The sequence below is a fragment of the Salminus brasiliensis genome, chromosome 23, assembly GCF_030463535.1.
Source record: "Salminus brasiliensis chromosome 23, fSalBra1.hap2, whole genome shotgun sequence".
In the NCBI taxonomy this organism is placed as follows: Eukaryota; Metazoa; Chordata; class Actinopteri; order Characiformes; family Bryconidae; genus Salminus; species Salminus brasiliensis.
Window position 1 is genome coordinate 10,729,948 of NC_132900.1, and position 23,200 is coordinate 10,753,147.

The 23,200-nt window shown below is 41.5% G+C and overlaps 2 protein-coding genes across 2 annotated transcripts in view; one reads left to right on the forward strand and one right to left on the reverse strand.

The window, feature by feature from the left end:
* Positions 1-452: 452 nt before the first annotated feature.
* On the forward strand, positions 453-12,997 carry LOC140546213 (protein FAM227A-like). Its single transcript, XM_072669446.1, has 15 exons — positions 453-483; positions 2,048-2,203; positions 2,399-2,481; positions 4,023-4,071; positions 4,529-4,599; positions 4,769-4,909; positions 5,487-5,585; positions 5,969-6,073; positions 6,799-6,925; positions 7,956-8,060; positions 9,113-9,174; positions 11,051-11,208; positions 11,517-11,669; positions 12,549-12,621; positions 12,856-12,997. The coding sequence occupies exons 2-15, from the start codon at positions 2,083-2,085 to the stop codon at positions 12,916-12,918; spliced, it is 1,410 nt and encodes a 469-aa protein (XP_072525547.1). The 5' UTR covers positions 453-483; positions 2,048-2,082; the 3' UTR covers positions 12,919-12,997.
* Positions 12,998-19,203: 6,206 nt separating this feature from the next.
* gpc1b (glypican 1b) overlaps positions 19,204-23,200 on the reverse strand; it is a 109,459-nt gene continuing 105,462 nt past the window's right edge. The window contains exon 10 of the mRNA XM_072668612.1: positions 19,204-23,155. Coding sequence (XP_072524713.1) covers positions 22,944-23,155 — 212 coding nt within the window. The 3' untranslated portion in view covers positions 19,204-22,943. The remainder of the gene's footprint in view (positions 23,156-23,200) is intronic.

A 23,200-nucleotide genomic window follows, 5' to 3' on the forward strand; every position in this document is an offset into this window, starting at 1 on the left:
TGGGAGCATTGCTGGTGCTAGAGGAGCTACGAACAGGTGGGTTAATTGACAGTACCAAATTCTGAGAAAAAAAAAAAAATGATAATGATATATATATATATATATATATATATATATATATATATATATACATATATATATATATATATATATATATATATATATATATATATATATCATATATATATCATTATAATATAACACATATTATTTAATATATTATATATTTTGTATTATTTTAAATTAATGGTTATTGGCTCTGGACCCTTCTATTTTACTTTATTTAAATAAATATAATATACAAAATTAATATTTAAATAAAAAAAATATTGCTGCAAAGGGGAATTAGCTCTGTATTCCCGCGCGCTCTTTCTTTGAAGTGTCTGTGCACTGACGCGTCACTGGGTTACCGCAGCAACGAGCTCCGTATTCAAAAAACAAACTCAGGCAGTCGGACGCGCGCGAATCGGGGACGCGCCTTCGGTGAGACATAAACTTACTTAGTGTCTATTCTTAATCTAATGATCACCAGTCCTCCCTTCTTTTACAGAGAAGAAGGAGAGACAACGGGGGGAGGAAGAGCGCGCGCTTCACTACTGCACTTAGTGAGGGACAAGCCCCCCCTTAGAGCAAAGCCCCTGTACTGTAAAGCTAAACACCTCTGTGTAGGAGTTTAGCCAAAGTCCTGGCTTAGCATGTAGATGATAATAGGTAATGTCTACAAAAAGGAAAAGCCAGATATTACAGAAAGCATTATAATAATAATAATAATAATAATAATAATAATAATAATTATTATTATTATTATTATTATTATTATTAGCATTAGCATTACGCAGAGCATTGTCTTCATTATTACACCTCATTATTATGAGCTACAAAATGGCAGTAAAAACAATTTAGTTAATTAATTCTCAATATTATTTTATAAATCTATTTATTACTAAGAATAATAAAAAAAAATACCAATAATCATAGCACTTAAATTAAAAATAAATGTCTAAAAAAACAAAAATTGATTGACTGACACAACCTCTTCTCACTAATCATATTTATTTTGATTCAAATATTTTTATGTATTTTGCTTGTCTGAGACAAAAAATATAGAACTGTATTGAATTCACAGTGACAATAAATTTACTTTGATTTACCAGACTTCTTAAAGCATGGGTAAACAGCTTTTTTGTTTTTATAATTTAGTCATTTTCATTAAAAAAAACTCTTCTTGCTTGTTGGACAAAGTGATTTGTCCAACAATAACATTTATGCCAATAAATTCCACTTTTACTGTTCCAGACCTGGCTGGTGCGCCCCCAAGTGGTTCAAAATCAGTTCTTCCCCTCCAGCTAAACTGATGATAAAAAAGAGGATTTTTACAAATAAAAACAAAACAAAAAAAACCCTCCCACTCCTCAATAAGCCCCACCTCCACACAGTTATTATCAACCTGCCTTTTGAAAAGTGCAGAGAGCGGTGTGACTGATACAGAGTGTGGATATACTCAGAATGAGTGCGTTTACATGAGTACAGTTACCAATAAACCTAATCTGTGGGGTTCAAATAGCGTGTTTGAAATAGAGTTCACTGTAATAATATATGTAGTAGAGATGTGCAGGATACAACAGATTTAAATCTATATGAATACTCCACTGACTTCTAATAGGGAGAATAGCAGCTCTGTCATTGCCACTCCAGGCTCAAAATGCCAGCTGCAGTAACTTTGGTGAAGAACACTGTGCAAAACTGTGTAGCGCTGTGTAAACAGAGTCGTATTTGTGTAAAATCCTGTTATATTTCTCTGCCGCCTCAGTCCACATGCTTCTCTCACTTCAGATGCCGGTTCTGTATCTCTTCGCTTGTCCACAAATGCATGTTTCAAGCTGTCCATGAGAGGGTGCTCAAAGCAAGATTTGTATTAACTGCAGTGCTGTAAAAAGGAATACGCTCCCCACCTGTAGGGATGTCACCCATAATACATTAAGTAAGTACAGTAAGTAAGTACAGTAAGTGCAGTAATTAATGGATTATGGGGATTTTTGTTTTACAGCTGTAGCGGACACAGCACTGCTGTGTGTTGTGGGAATGGCGGAGGTGAACCGGCTGTGTGTGCGCATCCTGGTGCATCAGGAGGATGTAAAGGAGAACCCTACCAGTGTGCAGGAGAGACGGGACAGCCTCCGGGAGTTAGCACAAGCCCCCGTCAGTATCCTTATATAACTGTGAGAGTCTCTGGGTCAGTCCCTCCCCCAGTTCTACTCCAAGACAGTCCATATTTTTGCTCTTACCCCATACCTAATACACCTCGACCAAATCATTAAGAACACTGAATACCTGATTGAAGTTTGAAGTTGGGTTGGGTTAGTATATGTGTGAGTTTCCTCAACCCAGCATGTGTTAGCATGTTTGGTGGGCAGCATGAAGTCTCTGAGCGAGGCTATTTCCCATCTAACCCTGCTGCAGAGTCCCAGCCACCCTGTGCAGGTAAGCTAATTCACAATTCTGCACTACATCGTTCTCTGTTGGTGTCTAACAACCATGTACTCAGTAGGAAGCAGCGTTTATATACAACCGCTGTATTCGGATTACTTTACTAATACTAGGCAAGGCCTCCTTCTTCATGGCATGGATTCCACTGGCCAACATTGACATGATTGCATCCATCATTTCCTACCTTTATGCTGTTAATCTGCTGTCCTGCCACTTTCCAAAGGTGTTCTACTGGATTCAGATCTGATAACCTGGGAAAGTCTCTGAAAATCACAGAACTCAACATTGCCAGGTTAATGAAACCAGTTTAAGAGGCTTTTGCTGTGTGACATGATGCAGTATCATGGTGGTGATCGTAACCATAATCTACTGAACATGGGTAGATTATGGTCATGTAGGGATGCACATAATCAGCATCCCAGTGATGACTGATTGGTATTAACAGGCCCAAAATGTGCCAAGAAAACATTCCCCATACTATCACACCACCTCCACCGGCCTGGACTGTTGGCATAAGGCAAATTTGGTCCATGGATCCATGCAGTTGCCATCAAATTCAGAGCCTAGCATCTGTGTGACTCAGCAGAAATCCAGACACATCAGACCAGGGTACCTTTTCAGTCTCGAACTGTGCAGTTTTGGTAGGCCTGCGCACGCTGCAGCCTCAGCTTTCTGTTCTTGGCTGACGGGAGTGGAACCTGAGGTTGTCTTCTGATGCAGTAAAATGGAATTTATTTTTAATAAATAGTTTATATTTAATCACTGATTCCCTGCTTGGCTTTTTCTAATGGCTCTCGCTTTCTTTAAAAGCTATATTTTATTTTAGGCCATTAGGCATGAAAAAGAGGAGAATAGCACCTAACTAACTGCAGTTGCTTTGCTGATAGATGCTTGATGTACTAAGCTGTCCCCCTGCTGTTCTACAGGAAAGTCAGCACTTGAGGGGTTCTGCAGAACTTCCTCAAGCTGATTTTTGGTAGCTAATTTTCTAAATTTCTGTCCTCATGCCATTTACAAGCAACGTGTGTACTACCCACCTTTTCGAGTCTCTTGTTAGCAGCCTACGCTCTAATTAAAACTGGCTTAGCTGTGCTATTGAGCTTGGTTAGTTTTTTTTGAGCTAGGTCTTGTTTTTGTGTTGTTAACCAAAGGCTGGAACAATAGGTCTCAGGCCAAGTTCTGAACCCACACACTGCGTATTCTGTGATCTATGTTATGACATCAAGACGTTTTTACACCCTTATTAAGACAATACACAAAAAAAGACAAAATAGTGCCTGTGGTGTTTTTGGGACGGGATTGAAAGCTGGGAGTCTACAGAATGCGCTGTGAAGGTGGGCTCAATTTCAGTCATCATCCACAGCTGGAGGGGAAATGATGATGACCCCAGAAGTAAATTTTTAAGTAATTCAAGTGCAGGAAATGGAAATGGGACAGGACTGATATCAAGATGCTTGGTTACCTTTCATTTTAGAGAGCAGATTCTTGTGTCGGTCTGTCACTCATGTCATCCCTTCTAATAATGTGTGTTTCAGATCAGCAGTGAGAATGAAAATCTGAAGCCTGAGTCTACAGCTGGTGACGGTGTGTATGAGCCGGAGCATCTGGCCATGCGAAGTGGTCAGATTAATCAGATGACTTTAGATTTAGGCTTGATCAGATTGCTTTAACCTAACGATACATGTTGCCCATCCTCCCCAGTTTCCTCCAGTTCCATCCCACCCTTATGTTGGGCCACCGTGTTGTTTATGACTACCATCATGGAAACCTCCTGCTTTCAGCATACCTAAAACCAAAAAGATTGAAAATAGAATATTTACAACAACATTATTTAACACAAGTAGTCCAAATAAACCAAAAAGATACACCATATGGACAAAAGTATTGGGACACCTGCTTATTCACTGTTTCTTCTGAAATCAAGGGTATTAAAGAAAGTTGTATGCTGGGGCTACTGTATCACTCTATTACAATTAAGCTTAGAAGTGTTCTCTGTGTGTGTGTGTGTGTGTGTGTGTGTGTGTGTCTTTTGTGTCTATAGACAGACAGACAGAGAAGCCACCCAGTCCTACCTGGCTGACCTCACACAACACTAATGTGGCCACTGAAAAGGTCAGACGTTATTGTGAACTGGGCACTGTGTATGTTAGTAACAGTAATCGGCGCAGTGACATTTTACCATTTAGAAGCCAGAGTTTGACTCATGACTGCCCTTTGACCTATTATTTTACCTTTACTGCACATGGTGTGTGTGTGTGTGTGTGTGTGTGTGTTTATGTAGAGAATAGAGAGCAAACCTAAAATGGTGGAGCTATACCAGTGTCCTCCATTCAATGATCTTCCTACGACTCTGCCTCACGACACTGCATATGCCAGCATCGTCAGACGTGTTGTACAAGCACAGCGCCACCTAGTGCACAAGGTGAGAGAAATCTTTATTAGCAGCATCTCATCCACAGTATAAAAAAAGAACAGCCATCAGTAAATGATTTGAATAAGCACTATATAATACTATATTATGTAGGATGTATATAACCGTTGCATTATAACCAGCAGCTTCAATTTTAAGAGGTCAAATGAGCGAAATCGTTGTGCAACCATTGTGTAGTCGCCAACAGGTATAAGCCACATATTCTTCACATATTGTTTAATGGGTGACGGTAGCATTTCTAGACTTCCTGTAGTTGATCTGAAATTCCGAACTACCAAAACACTGCAAACCAACCAGTGTTTTCACACTGCAAAACAATCAAACCATGGTTCACTTTGATCTGAACCAAAACCACCACTTTTGGTCAGATCCAAATTTGATCCATTGGTCTGGACTGTGGTCTGAGGCATCTTTCACACCTGGACCAAACTAAACAAAAAAAGTCAGAAGGTCTGGAACGAACAAGGGAGGCGTGAAAGCACCCTCAATAGAAACGAAAACAGGGCTAGGCTTAATCCCATGTCTTGTCGTGTACATTATGGATGTGATGTTCATTTGTGTGTTGTAGTGCAGCCTGAAGGCCTCTTTCCAGAGTATTCTCTCCTCCCCTACCGTGGAGCACTTTGTCATTGATTCATTCTGGTGGCTCTTCCTCCATAACTTTCAGGTGAGTTATTTTTTTGGAAAAACATAAAAAAAAAAAAAGTTAGTAAGGAATCTTTTTTTAGGTCAAGATTTTCATTTAAAAAATGGAAGGTGAACTTTATGCCTTCCAGATTCAAAATGATTGGACGGGCATCAGCAATATGGTAATAAATCTTCCCCACCTCTGCACAGCTGCCTGTCAGGCGGAGAAGAGCTGGCCTTGGGGGAGCCACCAGGGGACAGTTTTCCTGCACTTTAGTTTGTTGCAGTCACTTGCGGCGACTATTTAGGCCTATATTATCATTCTGACTGACAGTCAATCTCCGTTTCGCTCTATCCCTGGCTTACCGACCTCTCTCTGTCTCAGCCTCGCCTGCTCTCTTCCTCTCTCTTCTTGTTTTTCAGCCCGACAGGAAAACTGAGGATCGTCTGTTTTGCCGGATTGCGGAGAATTACATCAGGATTCTGACCCAAAACCTCTCCACTTGCAGTGGCACCGCATTTCTCCGGGTAGCCTAAACTACTTTCTCACACAGTGTGCTCTACAATAGCTCAGGATATGAGCAACATTTCAAAGGTGTACATGCAAATATAGAGGCCAAATCAGGGCATTGTAACCTACTTTAGAACACTTCTAATGACTGGAGACCAAACATCCTGAAGCCTATAGCAGTGTTCAGAAGCCTCATCATTAACAGCCTCATATCATGGCAAATCTGATTTCCTTCATGTTTTTTGATGCAGTATAAACGTTAAAAGACATGTGAATGCACGGTTCTGAATTTCACAGTCCATCCACTCCATATGTGAACACACAGTATACTGCGCCCATCCATACTGTTAGCCCTGCCCATGCATTTTGAATGAGGTACAATGCAGGGCAGCCAATCAGAACAAAGATAATTTACAGTTTTACACAGATGATAGATGTTTCTGTTACAAGGACATTCATTGGAAAATTCACAGGAAAATGGAGATTTGTGATGGATGTCAGAAAGAGGCCAACGATCACTTTGAAGGAGCTACAGAGTCCAGCGGCTGACACAGAAGTGAAAATGCAGTAGTCAATGATATACAGAGTTCTGCCTATATAAGAGATATTAGTGTGGAAGCATCATGTATTGGGGGCAGCAGGCAACTCGTTTGGATGTGTTCTCTATTTCTTGTATCTTCTTGTTGTGTCAGTAAAAAAAAAGGCAGTGCAGTGAGATCTTGTCATGTGTTTGGTTTTTCAGGACTTCCCCAGCACACTGAGCCAGACGTTGTATTGTTGCTTCTCCTGCTCCTTCCCTCAGTCCTACAGCTTCCGAAACCAGGCCTTCCTCACATTTCTGTGCTCTATCGCCTACCAGTGGATAGGAGGTGAACTGCAATCTGAACACACCCATATTTGAAACGAAAGCAAACCAACTTAAACCCACACTATAAGTCCAAATATTTGTGGACACCCCTTTTAATGAACCCATTTAGCTACTTCACACACATTGCAAATGCACACACACACACAGCTTGTGTAGTCCCTGAGAGAAGAACTGCTAATAAAATAGGAGTCTAGGGCCTATTGGCACTGTGCCTAATGCCAGGCATTGGTTAGAGGGGTAAAAAACCCACAGGCACTGAGCCTGGAGCAGTGGAACTGTGTTCTCTGGAATGACGGTGCTCAATTTTGAGATGAGTTGATCATCCAACATCCTGACTACACTAACTTTCGTGTTGCTGAATGCACTCAGACCCTCACAGCAGTGCTCTAAAATCTTTTAGAAAGTCTTTCCTGGCCAGTAGAGACAGTTACTCCAACAAAAGCAGGATTTTTGGAAGAAACAATGAATGAGCAGGTGTCCCAAAACATTTGTCTACACCATGTAGCATAAATATAGACAAGCCAATGGAAAGTTGCTCAAAGTAATAGACTGTATGCTATAGATGCACCAAATAACTTTACATAAGTGTATGCTGAAAAATACATATTCCCATATTAAAACTATATAAAAACAATTTGTCCCAAGGAATTGTGGTCCATTTCTATTGGCCCATTCGTCATAAATTGTTTACACAGTGTAAAAAGAGCATCTGCAGCTTTTTTAATGGCTAATTTCCAATGCATGTTTCATTGGCAGCAGTTTTTCTTCTCTATTTTTAAGAATGTCACAGAGACAGAGGACAGAAAGGCACAGCCACTGTGGATTACTGCTGTTAAGTTATTGAGCGCTGCTGCCCTTTTTCAGTCCAGAATAGCGCTGAAGCAATAAACCGAGCTTAGATCTGTCAGCCATGTCGCAGGCAAATCGGTACAATGGATTGTCCTTATGTGAACTATTGAAGTATTGGCCACAAGTATGTGGATCAAAGACTCTCTTTCTTTCTTTCTTTCTCTCTCTCTGTGTTTCTGTAGGGATCTGTCCCGCTCCTGAAGTCTATAAGACGTGGGACTTTGAAGCTCTGGAGCCAGACGAGGCCAGTGGCGTCTGGGAGAGTGAGAAAAGGCAGAAGGAGAGTGGTAGGTCATTACCCCAAAAGACTCTAATCCCTACAATGGGAATAAAATGTCCCCTCCTTCTGCTCTCTAATCCTTAATCTTTATTGAGCTTTCAAATCTCCTTGCTGCATTCATCGGATTTGCTTATTGTTGCTTTAGCGCTGAGATGTAATGTATGCTGCAGCGATTCAGGACCGCATTCAGCTTTAATGCCTGTTTGAGATGGATCGTAGGGGCTCTAGAGTTTAAATTAGCCCCTCTAGAGAATGAGAGTTTAAATCCGCTTAGAGGTGCCCCTCCTCTTTCTTCTTTGTGGTGGTAAACATTAGGCTTGACTTTGCTTGTTTGTGTATTTATCTAAATATGTGCTTGTTAACAGTTGTATGCAAAGGTTTGGGCACCCCTGGTCAAATGACACATCGTGCTGATTGTCTCAGTAGAAATGAGGGTTGCAGCCTTTACAGAGGGATTTAACTCATGCCCAACTCTTCAGCTCATCCCAAAAAGTACTGAATGGAGCACCATCCATCATTCCAGAGAACACAGTTCCACTGCTACACAGCTTAATGGGGGGATTTATACCACTCTAGCCCACACCTGGCATTAGGCAGCATGGTGCCAATAGGTTCATGTTGATCTGCGCCAGAAAGTCTTATTGTATTGGCGGTATTTCTCTACAGAGACTAGACATGCTGTGTTTGTATGTGTGTGTGTGCTTTTGGAGATCGGTGTCAGCAATGGGTACAACTTAAAATAGCTGATTGCATTCATTAGAAGTGGTTTCCACAAACATTTGGACATATAGTGCTATCACGCAAAAACCTCTTCAGATTGTTTCAAGTTCATGATGAACGGACCAATAGAAATGCTCCAAAATGACTTGGAATAAAATGCTTCTTTTAAAAGAAGCCAATAAAGAGATTTTATTCAAAGTCATTTTGGAGCATTCCTATTGGTCCATTCATAATATTTTATTTAGAAAGTCAAGAAAACCTGTCATTCAACTGGGTTGTCCAAACTTTTGCATACATTTGTATATATGTGTAGTCATGTGTGTATGTGTCTTTGAACAGGCTCCTCATCGGCTATAATGGACAGTGTGTTTTCCGGCACAGCTTTTGGCCCAAAGAGATTGGTCAGTATTGGTCTCCCAACATGGAACGAAGCTGCTTAGTATTAGAGAACATCAGGCCATCTTTGAAACTTCACATCAAGGCTATTCTTTTCATACTCTTAGATTGAATGACAATTTTTACTAGTGTGTGGCCGAGTAGTAATGTGTGTGTGAAAGAGTATGATACAGGCCTGTGTGAATTTGCCTGGACAGTAGGGTAATGTAATTGGGTATTAACTCGATGGTGATAATTCAACAACGATCGCAGTGTTGCAAAACAGAATTGGTATAGTAACATTTATTTGAACAGTTTGTCAAATAATACAAAGATAGATATTATTTCCCAGTTAAAACAGTGGGTTATTATAGGTCAGATGAGAGGTAAATTTTCAGATTCAGGAATGTTTTAACTATAAAATAATAAAGTGCCAATTATTTTTAGATACTACCCAGGCCTAGTTAGCACCAGACTAGCAGTGGTGTATATTCACATTGTGTGGCAACTCTAGATCAAATGTGGACCAAATGTTTGTAAAAGTATGTTTGTAAAAGTTGTTCTGTGATATAAAGGGTAAGACTAGGAGTTTGTTTGGGATGAAAATGCTCAGACATGATGAAGAAAGCCTATTTACAACCCTGTTACTTCGCCTTAGAATAAAACATGCTGATTTTCCTCTTATTGAGGACTCTAGTAGTTCAGTCCTGTTTTCTAGGGAATGGACAATTAAGAGAGGAGATGGTAGAAGGCTAGCATCAGCTAGCGTTAGCTTTTTAGCTTAATCCGGATTCCCATTCGCATCTGTGGCTTTCGCTTTGTTGTGTGCAGAGATTGAGCTTTCCTTCTGGGGACACTGGCACAGGGAAAAACCCTGGTTAAGCGGCTTGATTCATGTATATGTTTTTCCATGACTAGCAGTTTAGAGGTGCTACTCTTCAGTATCAACAGCACTACATTCTCCCAAAGTCGTTGTTGCAGTTTACCGCTCCGCCAGCTATGACTAGGGCTTTTGCTGGTGGGCTGGGTTTAAGGAAAATGTAAAGGGCTGTAAATAAAATGAATCAAGGGGTTTTGGAATTGACTCGTTTCCAACCCTGTTTTGGTTCACTGGGAATTTCTTTACGGTTTGTCATTTCCATGTACCGATCTCTTATTATTCGGCTATGCCAAGGAACATACAGTTTAACATTCCAGGGCCCCTTTATTACTACTGTAAAGGTATCTTTTAAATGTTTATGGCTTTGAAACAACAACAACGATATGCCATGAGGGTAGATTTAAAATGTAGCCTCTCTGTAATAATTATGCGTGGACATGACTGAAAAAAAAGTATGTGTGGGTTTCAAAAGTGTATTAGTAAGGTCAGCGAGGACACAGCTCCCACACATCAGCCAGAGAGGTCAGTAGTCTTATGTAACTAAATAAAGTGTGATAGTAATACCATAATAAGCAGTTCACAGTAGTTCACATCAATAATACTAGTGAGATCAATTGAAAGGGCCCATACCCTATATTTTGCTTGTATTTTATTTTTCTTCTCCTTGAGGTCCACTTACATAGTTTATATGACTTTATGCTCCAAAAATGGTCATAACTCATTTTTACACAAGCATGTTCCAACCCCTTTTTATCCATTACAATTAAACTGTCTGTTTCAGTTACTGTGCCTTTAAGAGAGATACATACATACATACATAAGCTCTGCTCTGATTGGCTGCCTTTTTCAAAAAGCATTATGCAATATGAACAGGTGGGGCCGAACTGTGGTAGCCTGAATAGGCGGGGCTAAACTGTGGTAGGTCGGTTTCAAAATAAGCAGTTTATGCAGCTTAGCTTCCATGTATGGCCTGATTTCTTCCTTTTCTCGTCCTTCTCCTCTCTCCCCTAATTTTCTCACAGTCCCATGCAGTGTATGAGCGTGAGGAGCTGAAGCACTGTGTGTTCAACGTGTGGGGAAATTCACCTCTGCTTCAGCAATACATGACCACACTCAGTCTGAAGCAGTCTGTAGGCTATGACCTTCTAGTGAGAAGAACCCAGATCCATAAACTGCCTCCATATCCTTATTTACTCACTACCACCATATTCTTACACAGTACACACAGCCTTTCATTTACCTCTGTAAACTTACAGTATACGCTGTTCTTGTAGTTTCTGTGTCTGATCCTGGCCTTGTCTTTGTCTAGATGTTTTAACTAGGTCATGTCTCTGCCTCTGGATAAGGTGGACTGAAAATTGACTTGCAACCCAGACGAGTGCAGGGTCTCTGTTGCTTGTGCTATAAAATTCTGGATTATCATTGCAGTGTATGTATGCAGTGTGTTTACCAGCTTTTGCCATCTTCCTTAACTGACCTGTGGCTCACTGCAGACTCGCTGACCTACCGGGACGTGGTGAGACAGGCACTGCACCGTTCTTCCAGCCAGCGGAGGGTGCTGTGCTCTCTCTGGGAACAGCATACGCAGGAACTAGCCAACCTGCAGCAGAAGCACATAGACCAACGAGTTCAACTTCTGAGGTTCGAGGCATTATAGACTCCTGTAGTTTGCTACAGGAGATGATAGCAGCAATCATAGAAATCCTAAAATTAGCATGAGCACATTTACAGAATCCCTACATGACTTTTCATGTTTAAGAACTCCCCCAACTTACCCCACCAAAGGGCCTTTGGGATGATAAGAGGGTATGCACTGACTTCATGGTCTCGCTGGAACACGCCCCCTTTAGTCGAACCATCCAGTCAGGAACATTCAGCTAACTGAGGCTCAAATTACACCTGTTTAGAGAAAAACGCCTCATATCTGAAAGCACAAAGTTGGCTGAATGGTCTTAGGGGTGTTTTTGACCGGTTTTAGGCTTATTCAGTAGACTGGTTCATCCAGGTGTTGCTTGCTTTCCATTTTAACTATGTTGGGCTAATTTTTTCCCACATATTTTCAGAGTGTGATGTCGCCAATCAACACTTGTACAGTCAACCACTCATTCGCTCAATCACACAACAGTATTACAGGCATACCCTCTATTGCAATGACTGTGAAATTGGGACTTGAATGGCAACTGCAAAACCCTTTCGGCCAACATCAGTACCTGACCTCACTAATTCCCTTGTGGCTAAATAGAAGTGAAATTCCCCGCAGCTGGTCAACAAAAGGTTTCCAACCTTCCCAGGAGTTTGGAATCCTTTACAGTAGCCAAACAGGGACCCACTACATCTCCAAAATGCCTGAACACCAAAATAAACTGTCTTGGAGGCGAGTGGACAGGCTTGGTCCTGTCTCAGAGGGCTGGAAACAGCAGACTTGAAAGAAGTGCTGTGATGTGTTTGGGCCCAGCGTGTGGTTTTTAGTACATCTACAATCACATCTCCCTTCTGTTCTTTTCTGATGTTTTTGAGCAGGAAACACAAGAAGATCCTGTCTCAGAGAAGTGCTGTACACAAACTCTGCCAGCTACTTGTGCCGCCAGCCGAGGTCAGCCTTCTCTTAGTTTATAATTGTGGTTATTTGTTCGTGCCAATCGTGGCAGAGCTCTATTAAGCACTGCATTAAACCATCACTAAGAATGCAAGCGGGAAACAGACAAGGCTTCCAGTTAAATAACACTCACTAAAAGGTTTCAACATTAATGTTTGGGTAGAAGAACTGTAATTTCTGGTTCACTGTCAACTTTGTGTTTGTGTGTGTGTGTGTGTGTGTGTCTGGCAGGGGGAAGAGGATAACAAAACTCGCTCTGAACAGCTGCTTGCATTTGACATGGCATTCTCTTAAATGGAATAAGAACTGCCCGGTCACACAAATTCACACAGTAATATGCATGGCCACACACACACAGCCAACACACATGGAGACAGGGGAGTTCGCACTCACTTATTAAACCTGAGGATAACTTTGCTGTACAGTGAGCTTTCTTTATTTAACTGCAGGGTATTATGAGATCTGTGAAGCAGACCTAAGTGTTGCTCCTTACTAAGTGTTACTTCCCTACGAATGTGCTGTTACAGTGAATGGCCACTAGATGGCAGCACAGGATTTAAGTATAAATGTTATTTTGCTGCTCTGCTTGCTGCATAGACAACCTTAATTAGATTTGTCTAGTCCAGTCTATCAATCTGTCTGTCTGTGTATTTATCTGTCTATCTATTCATCCATTGATCAATCTGTCTATCTGTCCATGTCTGCTTGCCTGTATATCTATCTATCTATCTATCTATCTATCTATCTATCTATCTGTGTATTTATCTGTCTGTCTATCCTTCTGTTTATCTGTCCACTGATCAATCTGTCTATCTGTCCATGTCTGCTTGTCTGTCTGTCTGTCAGTTTATCTATCTATCCTACCATACGTTTATCTGTGTATTTATCTGTCTCAGTCCTTCCGTTTATCTGTCCACTGATCAATCTATCTATCTGTCCATGTCTGCTTGCCTGTCTGTCTGTCTATCTATCTATCTATCTATCTATCTATCCTACCATATGTTTATCTGTGTATTTATCTGTCTGTCTATCCTTCCGTTTATCTGTCCACTGATCAATCTATCTATCTGTCCATATCTGCTTGCCTGTCTGTCTGTCTGTCTGTCTATCTATCTATCTTACCATACGTTTATCTGTGTATTCATGTGTCCATCCTCCCATCTATCTGTCTGTCTGTCCATCCACCCATTCCTCCATCTATCTATCTGTCTATTCATCCATCTTTCTATCTGCCTGTATCTGTGTGTCTGTCTGTCTGTCTGTCTTTTATCACACTGCTGACTTTTGTCTATTCCTGCTCATTTTGATGCAGTCAGCAAGGTAGGAGCTGCTTGAAAGAAAAGCTTGGAGACTCAGCTCATGTGGATACACAATACAGACTCTTCTTTTAGTCTGCAAATAAAAGAATATCAGAGAAAGAGAGAGAGAGAGAGGCAGAGACTGAGTGTCTTGGTAGATGAGAGAGAGAGAGAGAGAGAGAGAGAGGAGGGAATGTGGCCGCTCCAGCCAGCGCCCTAACCACAAACACAAGAAAGCGACTTTTGAACTCCCATATAAATGCCTTCCTTAAAAAATGGAACGACAGTTTTTCCTTCCAGTCAGCTTAGAGAAACGTTTCCGCAAACACGTGGAAGAATCTGCGATGTGGAACATGCGTGTTGATGTTGGATGCCGAGACTGTAGTTATTATTACCATAATCCATAATCCATGTCTCTACGGAAAGAGAAATGCGCCTCACATATCCCTATAGCCGTCTGCCAGCCGGAAGATATCAAAGCAAGGAATCTTCAGTCAGATCTGGGGGAAAAAAATAGGATGACACGTTCTCGCATTGAAGTTTCCATGTCATGCTGAATTGGGCATCTGACAGCGTGCTGAGGAGGCACTGGAGGCGGAAGCATGGCTGGTTTGAAGTCTCAGTGAAACGGAATAAGGCCCTGCTGTCTGCTAACCAGATTGTCTGAATGCAAGGGATGCAAGAGGCTACGAAGAGTCTATTTTGACTCATTAAAGAGGTCCCGGGTGGGTCATTGCTAGGCCACCATGCAGCTCGGCATTGGAATGGAGAAAAGTCACTAAGGTCATACTACGGGCAGTGTAACCATACTTACTTTGTATTGCAATGAACTGGATTATGACGTTCATTAGGATGTTAAAGAAAGGACAAGTGTTGCTTAACCAGGTGTTGACCTGAGCCTGACTGGGCCTCAACCATATTTCAAGGCCAGATCCGGGACAAGTTTTCACATACGACATTGAACTTGGGTTGGACTCAGGTTTGATCTGGTCTTGTCTCTGAAGCGGAGACTGGGAAAGATCATCTTTAGGAACCACAAGAGGGCACTGTTTACTCCTCCAGCAGCACTGAATGATGAAGAAGGATACAACATCCACTGGTCATCCACTGGCTGTACCCGTACCAGCTCTGAAGTTAGCCTCCTTAAATAAACTAAAGAAACGAGTTCAACCACTGGAAACTGAATAGAAGCTACACTCTGGGAGGTACTGGTCAAGATTTGCAAATAGGGACAAGCTTACCAAGCTTACCTTTGGGTTGTCTTGTAGGTGGTTATAGTAAGTTTTTAACAACTCCAGCAGGACTGCTGTGTCCGATCCACTCGTACCAGCACAACACGCGCCAACACGCCACCACCATGTCCGTGTCACTGCAGTGCTGAGAATAACTGACCCACCACCCAAATAATACCTGCTCTGTGGTGGTCCTGGTGACCATTGAGGAACAGGGAGAAAGGAGGTTAGCAAAGTAAATATGCAGAGAATCGGATGGACTACAGTCTGAAATTACAGATATACAGAGTGCCATATATGGTAAATGGAGCTGATAGAATGGTCAATGAGTTTAGAAACAAGGAGGTGGTTTTAATGAAGTGGCTGGTCGATGTATGACAATATAAGGCAGATCCCCTAAACTACAGATAAACCCATACATTTATCCATTGCTGATGCTAAGAACTTCTCCTGGGATCCCACTCCCTCTGCAGGAGTTGGGCTGGAGTCTTGTGTGATAGGTTTGGTTGGGGTAGAACTAAAGGAAGGTAGATCTCTCACAGTTGTGGCATTAATGTAAAGCAGGCTCTGTGAAACTACAGTACTTGGGAGAAATATAGATTTCACTGGTCTGTTGCACCACTGTTGCAGGACAACAATTATTAGCATGACGGTGGCAGCAAGGGGTGAGGAACCAAAGAACCTGAGGATCCAGATGACAGATTCATCGAATCTAGAAGGAAGTCTCTGTTCTTTTAGAGTTTTATTTGAAAGAAATATTTGAGCATGCTCCTTTGCAGAACCATCTACTGAAACACTGTAGGAAACAAAAATGAAAATGATATATAATATATAAAATTATTATGAAATATGATAATCCAGTAATTGTACACCATTTCATTTCAAATGAAATTCCAAAAAAACTGTTAAAAAACTGCTTAAGACTTCTGAGTTAACCACAACTGGTTTGACAATACTTTACTGGTGGTTTCTAACCAAAATATGTCCTATTGTTCCTGCCCCAGGTCTTCTTTTCTAATATTATCTTTAAATCAACATTATACGAGCTTTTCACATCCAAACATCCAAATATCAGGACTGCTTTTACTGCTGTTCGCATGCGGTGCGGCCATCTTGGATTTTTAACTCTTAGTGTGTGTTGGGTTGGTGAGACTCTCCGGATTTTCTTGCCGGAGTAGGAAATCCAACTTGTGGAGGCGTTCCAGTTGAACTTTCTACTTGAAACATGAAAATTCTGACATTCCAGTTCAGATGTACACATTTATGACACATCTTGGTGCCCCACAACACCACAAGATCCTTTTGTGTTGTGCTTGAATGGAGTTATGTAATAACTGAAAGTTTGGGAGAAGGACCAAGCCCAAACTCCTCCCCTCCATTACTACGAGCTACAAAGCCGCTCCTCTCCCTTCTTGGTCTCGTGATGAAAACTTGCACCCCACCACCACCCCTGCTCCTCCTGATGATCTAATTACTCAACCTCTACCTGGCAAGGGGGGGTCTGGTTTGGGTTCCATCCACTTGAAGCCCCCCAGAACCCCAGCCCAAATTTCCCGAGTTCTCCCTCCTTGCCTCAGCTAGTGTGGTCCGCACTCACAAAAAACTATTTGGCTAAGGTGCTTCTTCTGTCATCATTCCAAAGAACCTCTTTGGCAAATTGTCACCTTTATTTTTAATGATGAAGACAGGAACGCTATATTAATGGACGAGAATTAAAATACTGATCTCAAAAACGGTCATCTGTTAGATAGCAAAACAGTACAATGCTGGCATCAGTCCTAGCACAGCAACAGACGGCTTCTACCCTGGAAAGGGAACAGGTGAGTTGCATGGGCAGCAAGCCCAGAAACACAGAGGGCTATATTTACCCAACCTTCCCGAGCAACCGTGCTGATCTGGGATCAGTTTATGCCTTACATATGCTAATGGATGTGACTGGGAGGACACAGGTACCAATCACAGAGGAGCATTATTGCCTTGATGAGCTTGGTAGATATGGAAAATGAGGGCTAATATAAGGCCCATTAGCTTAACCAAACTGCTGGGTTGTCATTTGGCTGCTGTTATGGATTTTTGGTGCAGTGCCGGTTTTGAAGTCAAGCCTTTTGTGCAGTTAAATTAAAAGGTACATTTAGCAAAGGTGGGAAAATAATGGAGACTAATGGAGAACATATATTGTTATCAAGGTCACAATAAACAGCAAGGCCACCTTTTACTTCTAAAGAAAAGCATCACAAAGGAACAGAGTTGATTGCTAAATGTAATTAATTGTTGACAACTTATGTAACTCTTATTTAGTAAGAAGGTCACCTTGAATGGGAAATCAAAGTATATTCCTTCCCTAAAATGATGTATTTCCAAGTGAAGCAGGATATTTGGATGGGAAGTAAATTTAATTTATTTTTATTTAATGAGTTGTAAATGCAGTCATTACAAAATGAACATGTAGTTAGACCTGGATATTAGTCTACAGTCAGTCATGCTTTATGCCCCTCTAAATTGCTGTAATGACTTAACAGAAGAAATTTAGTAATTTAGAGTATTTCTATTGGTCCATTCATCCAGAATTGTTTACACCGTGTACAGAGCAGCTACAGGGTTCAAACCAAGGTGAGAACTAAAAACAGACAAAAATGGAAATACATTTTTCATTTGACGGCAGTGATACGATCCTGTACATGTAGCTGGGACTGGAGGTGATGACTGGTGTTTATACTATGTGATGGGTGTGGTGTGAGTAGGTGGAGGTGATGTGATGTTGTGACATTATTGGTATATAAAGTTTTCTCCACCCTTAAGGAACACCAGGAACACAGACGTACAAAAAAATCAATAGCTTGCCAAGTGCAGTAATGAGTACTGAGTAGGTGGTAAGCAATGGAGGTCACTGCTTTTCTGCTAAATATTATTATTATTATTATTATTATTACATTCACTGCTCTGTTACATTGCATAAAACTGACATAACCATACCATATACACAAGTTGTCATGGCAGATTATGTCCAGTAACAGAACACTGTCAGGTTCTCATACTGTTTCATGGCATTTTGGGAGAGCTATGACCATTTGCAGAGATTTTCTCCTGTACCGCCCAGTAGAAACTGATGTGATGACTGTACTTAAAACTGTAATCACTTCAAGACGGTTTTAGAAAATCTGCTGAGGAAGGAAGGTCAAACTCATTTGAGATCCTTGGAAAACCTGGGTCCACTTCTTTTGGAAAGTATTATGCTTACAGCATTGCAGTCCCTGCCGAAAAACAGCCTGGCCATCTGGCTACGCAGGGTGACTAGCTTAGCTCTTGACCAGCACAGGGTATGTTTTCATGTGATGGTTTAGCTGGTCTACAAGCATGATCAACCTGACCAGTCTAGACCACCAGTGTGACCAAGCTTGACCTTGCTGATCGACCAGCACAAAAAAACTGGTTAACCAGCTAGTGTATTTTTCCACTGGATGACCAACTTTTCCACCATCTTGACCATCAAAGACCAGCTTAGACCATCTGAAACCAGTTACCAGCAAGGCTGGCCTTGAGCTGGGTTTTTCAGCAGGGGAATTAGCTTTCTAATGAAGAATTGACAACGTTCCCTGACTGATAAAATATAACTAGTCGACTAAATGACTGACTATACCCCTTTATACCCCGGTTGGAGCTGCCAGTGATTGTTGTGGCCCTGTGGGATTCTTTGGGCTCTGCTCAGCTTGCTAAATGTGAGAGCTAGCATCTCTGAAGAACGTCTACTATCTAAAATTGCTCTCTGCATTTTCCACTGACCAAGAACTACACACGGTTCTCAGTGCAGCTTTTACTTACAACCATTCAGTTGAATTCTCACTTACTGGGCAGTGTGGGAAGTGAGAAATGCAGCAAATTAGCAAGAATGCGCGAAACGCTCTGTGCCGCTCAGCCACTAACCTTACTTAATATACATACACAGACAGTTTTCCAAAGTGTGCCATGAATCGAGCATGTGTTCTTCTGTACAACCTAAAAGATTAATAATAAAGGAACTGGACGGAAATGAAATGAGTGTGACACAGACATCTTGAAAATAGTATGATGTATATAATTGACACAAGAATCTTGTTTTTTTTTTCCAGGAACATACAACAGCAAATTTTGACACAAATTTTTCGTCAAGCTCCTTGACGGTTTTTCACACTCTATCCATGAACACAAACTCTCTATTGGTGTTTATTGGAAAACAAAACAAAAACAGAAACACACACAAAAATGAATAAAGCATATATCAGAATGTATTGTGTGTTTTATCCCCCTCTCTTTAGTTTAAATCGGCACAGTTCAACAATGCCACCAACATTCAATAATAAAAGTGGTGCTTTAGGGTCCCTGGGACATGAGTTCTGTCTTCAGAACAACTAGCAAGTCTCGGGCTAGCGAGTCAGCATCAGGCTCGGCTGATAAGGTAGCACTGAGACAGGTTGTTGACCGAGTCGAATGCTTCCTAATTCAACTCAAGACGACCTGAAAGTAAATCAGCTCACTAAACACCATCATAGCACAAGCACTTCTTCTGTCAGGCCTTTTATGCACAATGCTAAGCAGAGCTGCTAATGCTAAGCATCTATCTGGGCTCACTTAAGCCCACCAAAAACCCACCATTTAAGCATTAAGTATTTTTGCAAACACGCCACACATTGTATACATCTCATCCCAACTGAGCGACAACAGCCGTAGTGGGCTCTCATTGCTCGGCTATGATTGTTAGCGTCAAGCTAGCATTGAGCGATCAGGTTGTGCAGCTGCTGCTGTGCTATTGACGAGTGGTCAGAAAAAAAGTGCAGCATTTTTGAGAAAAAACAACAACCACAACAACCTCAAGCTGACCAAGGAAAGGAGCAGAGGACGGAGGATGTGGGGACATAAACTTAGAAGTATGGTGAGATCATAAGGTAGAGACAAGGATACACTATATGACCAAATGTTTGTGGACGCCGCTTCTATTGAATGCATTCAGCTACTTTAGGTTGCACCCGTTGCTGACACAGATGTGCAAATGCACCCATGCAGCTCATCTAGTCCCTGTAAAGAAGTATTGCCAATAGAATAGGACGCTCAGGAGCCATGTCTGTTATAGATAGAGCATTGAGCTATGGAGCAGTGCTATGGTGCTCTGTCCAGTACTTTTAAGAGGAGTTGGAGATGAGGTGGGGTGGTGATCATCCAACACCCTGAGCTCACGAACGCTGTTGCCACTGAAGGCAATTAAATAAGAGGAGCGACAGTTCCTCCAACACAAGCAGGACAGAAGAAACAATAAATGAGCGAGTGTCCCAATACCTTTGTCCATATAGTGTATTATGGATTTTTTTTGGAGTACTTTTTTCCTCCTCATGTTCCTTTATGTATTTTTTGATCGGTCTTGGAATGCGTCCCGAAGGACGATAGATTGTTAATGAAGACAGGGACACACACATACACAGGCCTATAGAGAGAACTGCAGTAGCGCCTACACTGTCCACTATGGCAGACCGTACTATACACACATGGTGCTTCAGTGAGTGCGCTTTATAACACCATCTAGAACTCCACCGGTCATTCGGTGTCCAAACTCTGCGAATGGCATCATCACTGCGGGCTCTGCCGACTCATTAAACAGAGCCTGGGCATTCTGTCACAGGCACTGTAGCCGCTTATTACTGCTTATTACTGTCTCACACTCACACTGTATTCACGCTTCCAAATGTCCACATGCCAAAAAAAAAACACAAACACACACACACACACACACACTTTCATTAGGACCAAACAGGGCTCAACAAAATATAGGGTTTTGGGCCAGGTTTGGGCCAATATCTCATGTACAACACAATTTTTTTCACAAGTTTTCTGTGGAGTGTTTTTTTTTTTTTTTTAGAGGAGTAGCACCTCTGGAAGCCATCTCTAGCACCTGGAAGCCATCCATCATCCGTCCACCCTTCCAACTCGCGCTCACACACACTCACTTACGTTCAGCAGGCTTAAGATTCTCCACAAGAGGGTGCTATTACGGAAATAGCTGTTGGTGCTTTGCATCAATGAAACTGTGTGTCAACAACACTATAGCTGCTGAGTAGTGGGTTTGAGTGGTTATCAAGGTAGGGCTTCAAACTTGCAGGTAGGGGCTGGGTTTTAATTTCATACTAATACACGCATGTCCACAATCACACACACACACACACTTCCAAACATACACAAACAGTCCACAAAGTAGACAAACATCCCCCAGAGTCAAAAATGCTTGACATCCCTCTCAACACTCGCTTTAATGCCTGTCTATAGAGTGCCATTCACAGACGTCCCTCTAACAAACATAAGGCTAGCATTACTGAAGGTGCTGCAGCATCACAATCAAACATTTCCTGAAGAAGGAAGAAAAACAGAGGGAGATTGATCAGTCTTTACAACTTTGCAGAAGGTTGATTCATCGTCCAGGTGGCGTTTCCAAAAGATCTTTAGCTTTTTTCTTCATCCAGTCCAGAGAGCTCCTCTCACCTGCTGCATTGTGTTCCCCTGCATTCTCATTCAGCACAAAACCTCACAACACACATACATACATACATACATACATATATCGCTCTGCATATTCCAAATCTGTTTCAGAGGTGACAGATTAAAAGAAAAAACAAAAAAAACAAACAAAACAAAACAAAAAAAACAACCTCAATCAAGAAGACATCAAGAAGCTCAATCTGTTCAGAGAACCAATATGTGTAACATCTTAACATCTTGAAATCTCTTCTGCGGACCAACTTGTGTAACATCTTTCTTTTCTGCTGGTGTACAAACCTCTCAGCTCAAAACAGAAACCCTTGCTTTGCGAAGATCACGACTGACCGGCTGGAAAGCGACGGCCGCCTCAGCATCTCCGTACGTGTCTTTGTCCGTAACTGCGCTAACATATAGGTAGTGTTTTCTGCATGCCTGCCCGTTACAGTTTACCCAAAGCTGCGGACGGAAAAATGGGAACGGTAATGATTAAAAGTACAAGAGAGATGGAGATAAAAAATGATCTCATCAGCTAGAGAACAGCAAGCGAACAAAGATAAGCAATCGCAAGAAGCATATTTATTTATGATTGGTCTTGTTCACTCGCGAGCACGTTCAGTTTAGGCCTCAGAGGCCCTAGCTACTCTTCTCGGTGTCTGAGCACTGAAGGGATCTGCCTATCTAAATCCAAAATGCTTTGGGTTCCGTGATTAGAAGTGTTTTCGGATGTAATAAATAAATTAACGGAACTTGGAAACCAGAATGTAAGCTATTTGTGCAGCTCATGTGGTGCTGAACCTCATATATATATATATATACACACATATATATATATATATATATATATATACACATATATATATATATATATATATATACACACATATATATATATATATATACACACATATATATATATATATATATACACACATATATATATATATATATATATATCAATCTATAGCTAGAAATGATCAGCTCTTAGGTACACAATGTCACTCCCTCATACCAGAGATGTAAAAGACCAGCAAAAGAACTGCTCTAGGAGTGCAGAATCCTTCAAAAAGAGACAGAAAAAAACAGAAATCTAAGAATATTTGTTCTTATAGTGACCAAAAAAACAGTCCATTCAATTGTTTCCACTTGTTTTGCTATTGTTTTGTATGTCGGCTTTTGATTTTTTACTTTTTTTTTTTTTTTGGCAAAGTAACTACCCCACCTTACATCCCCACCCCTCTTCGATCCATCCCTGTCCCTGTATTGAGTCCCAGTTGGTGGAAGTGCCTGCGGATTATCGCCTCAGCAGGACTGTGGCCAGTGAAAGCAGCAGGTAGAGGGCGCTGCAGGGGACGTTCCGGCTGCCCAGGCCTTTCACCACCTTCTTGTTCTCTGGAGGGTTGGGATAGTTTCTAGGTCTGTTTGTGCTTGGGACCATGATGCGGGGACCGTGGACACACTGGTCATCGCTGCACATTCCACTTCCAGAGCCACTGATGTCATCACCTAGGTTGGAGAGAAAGGAAAAAAAAAAAACACACACATGCAAAA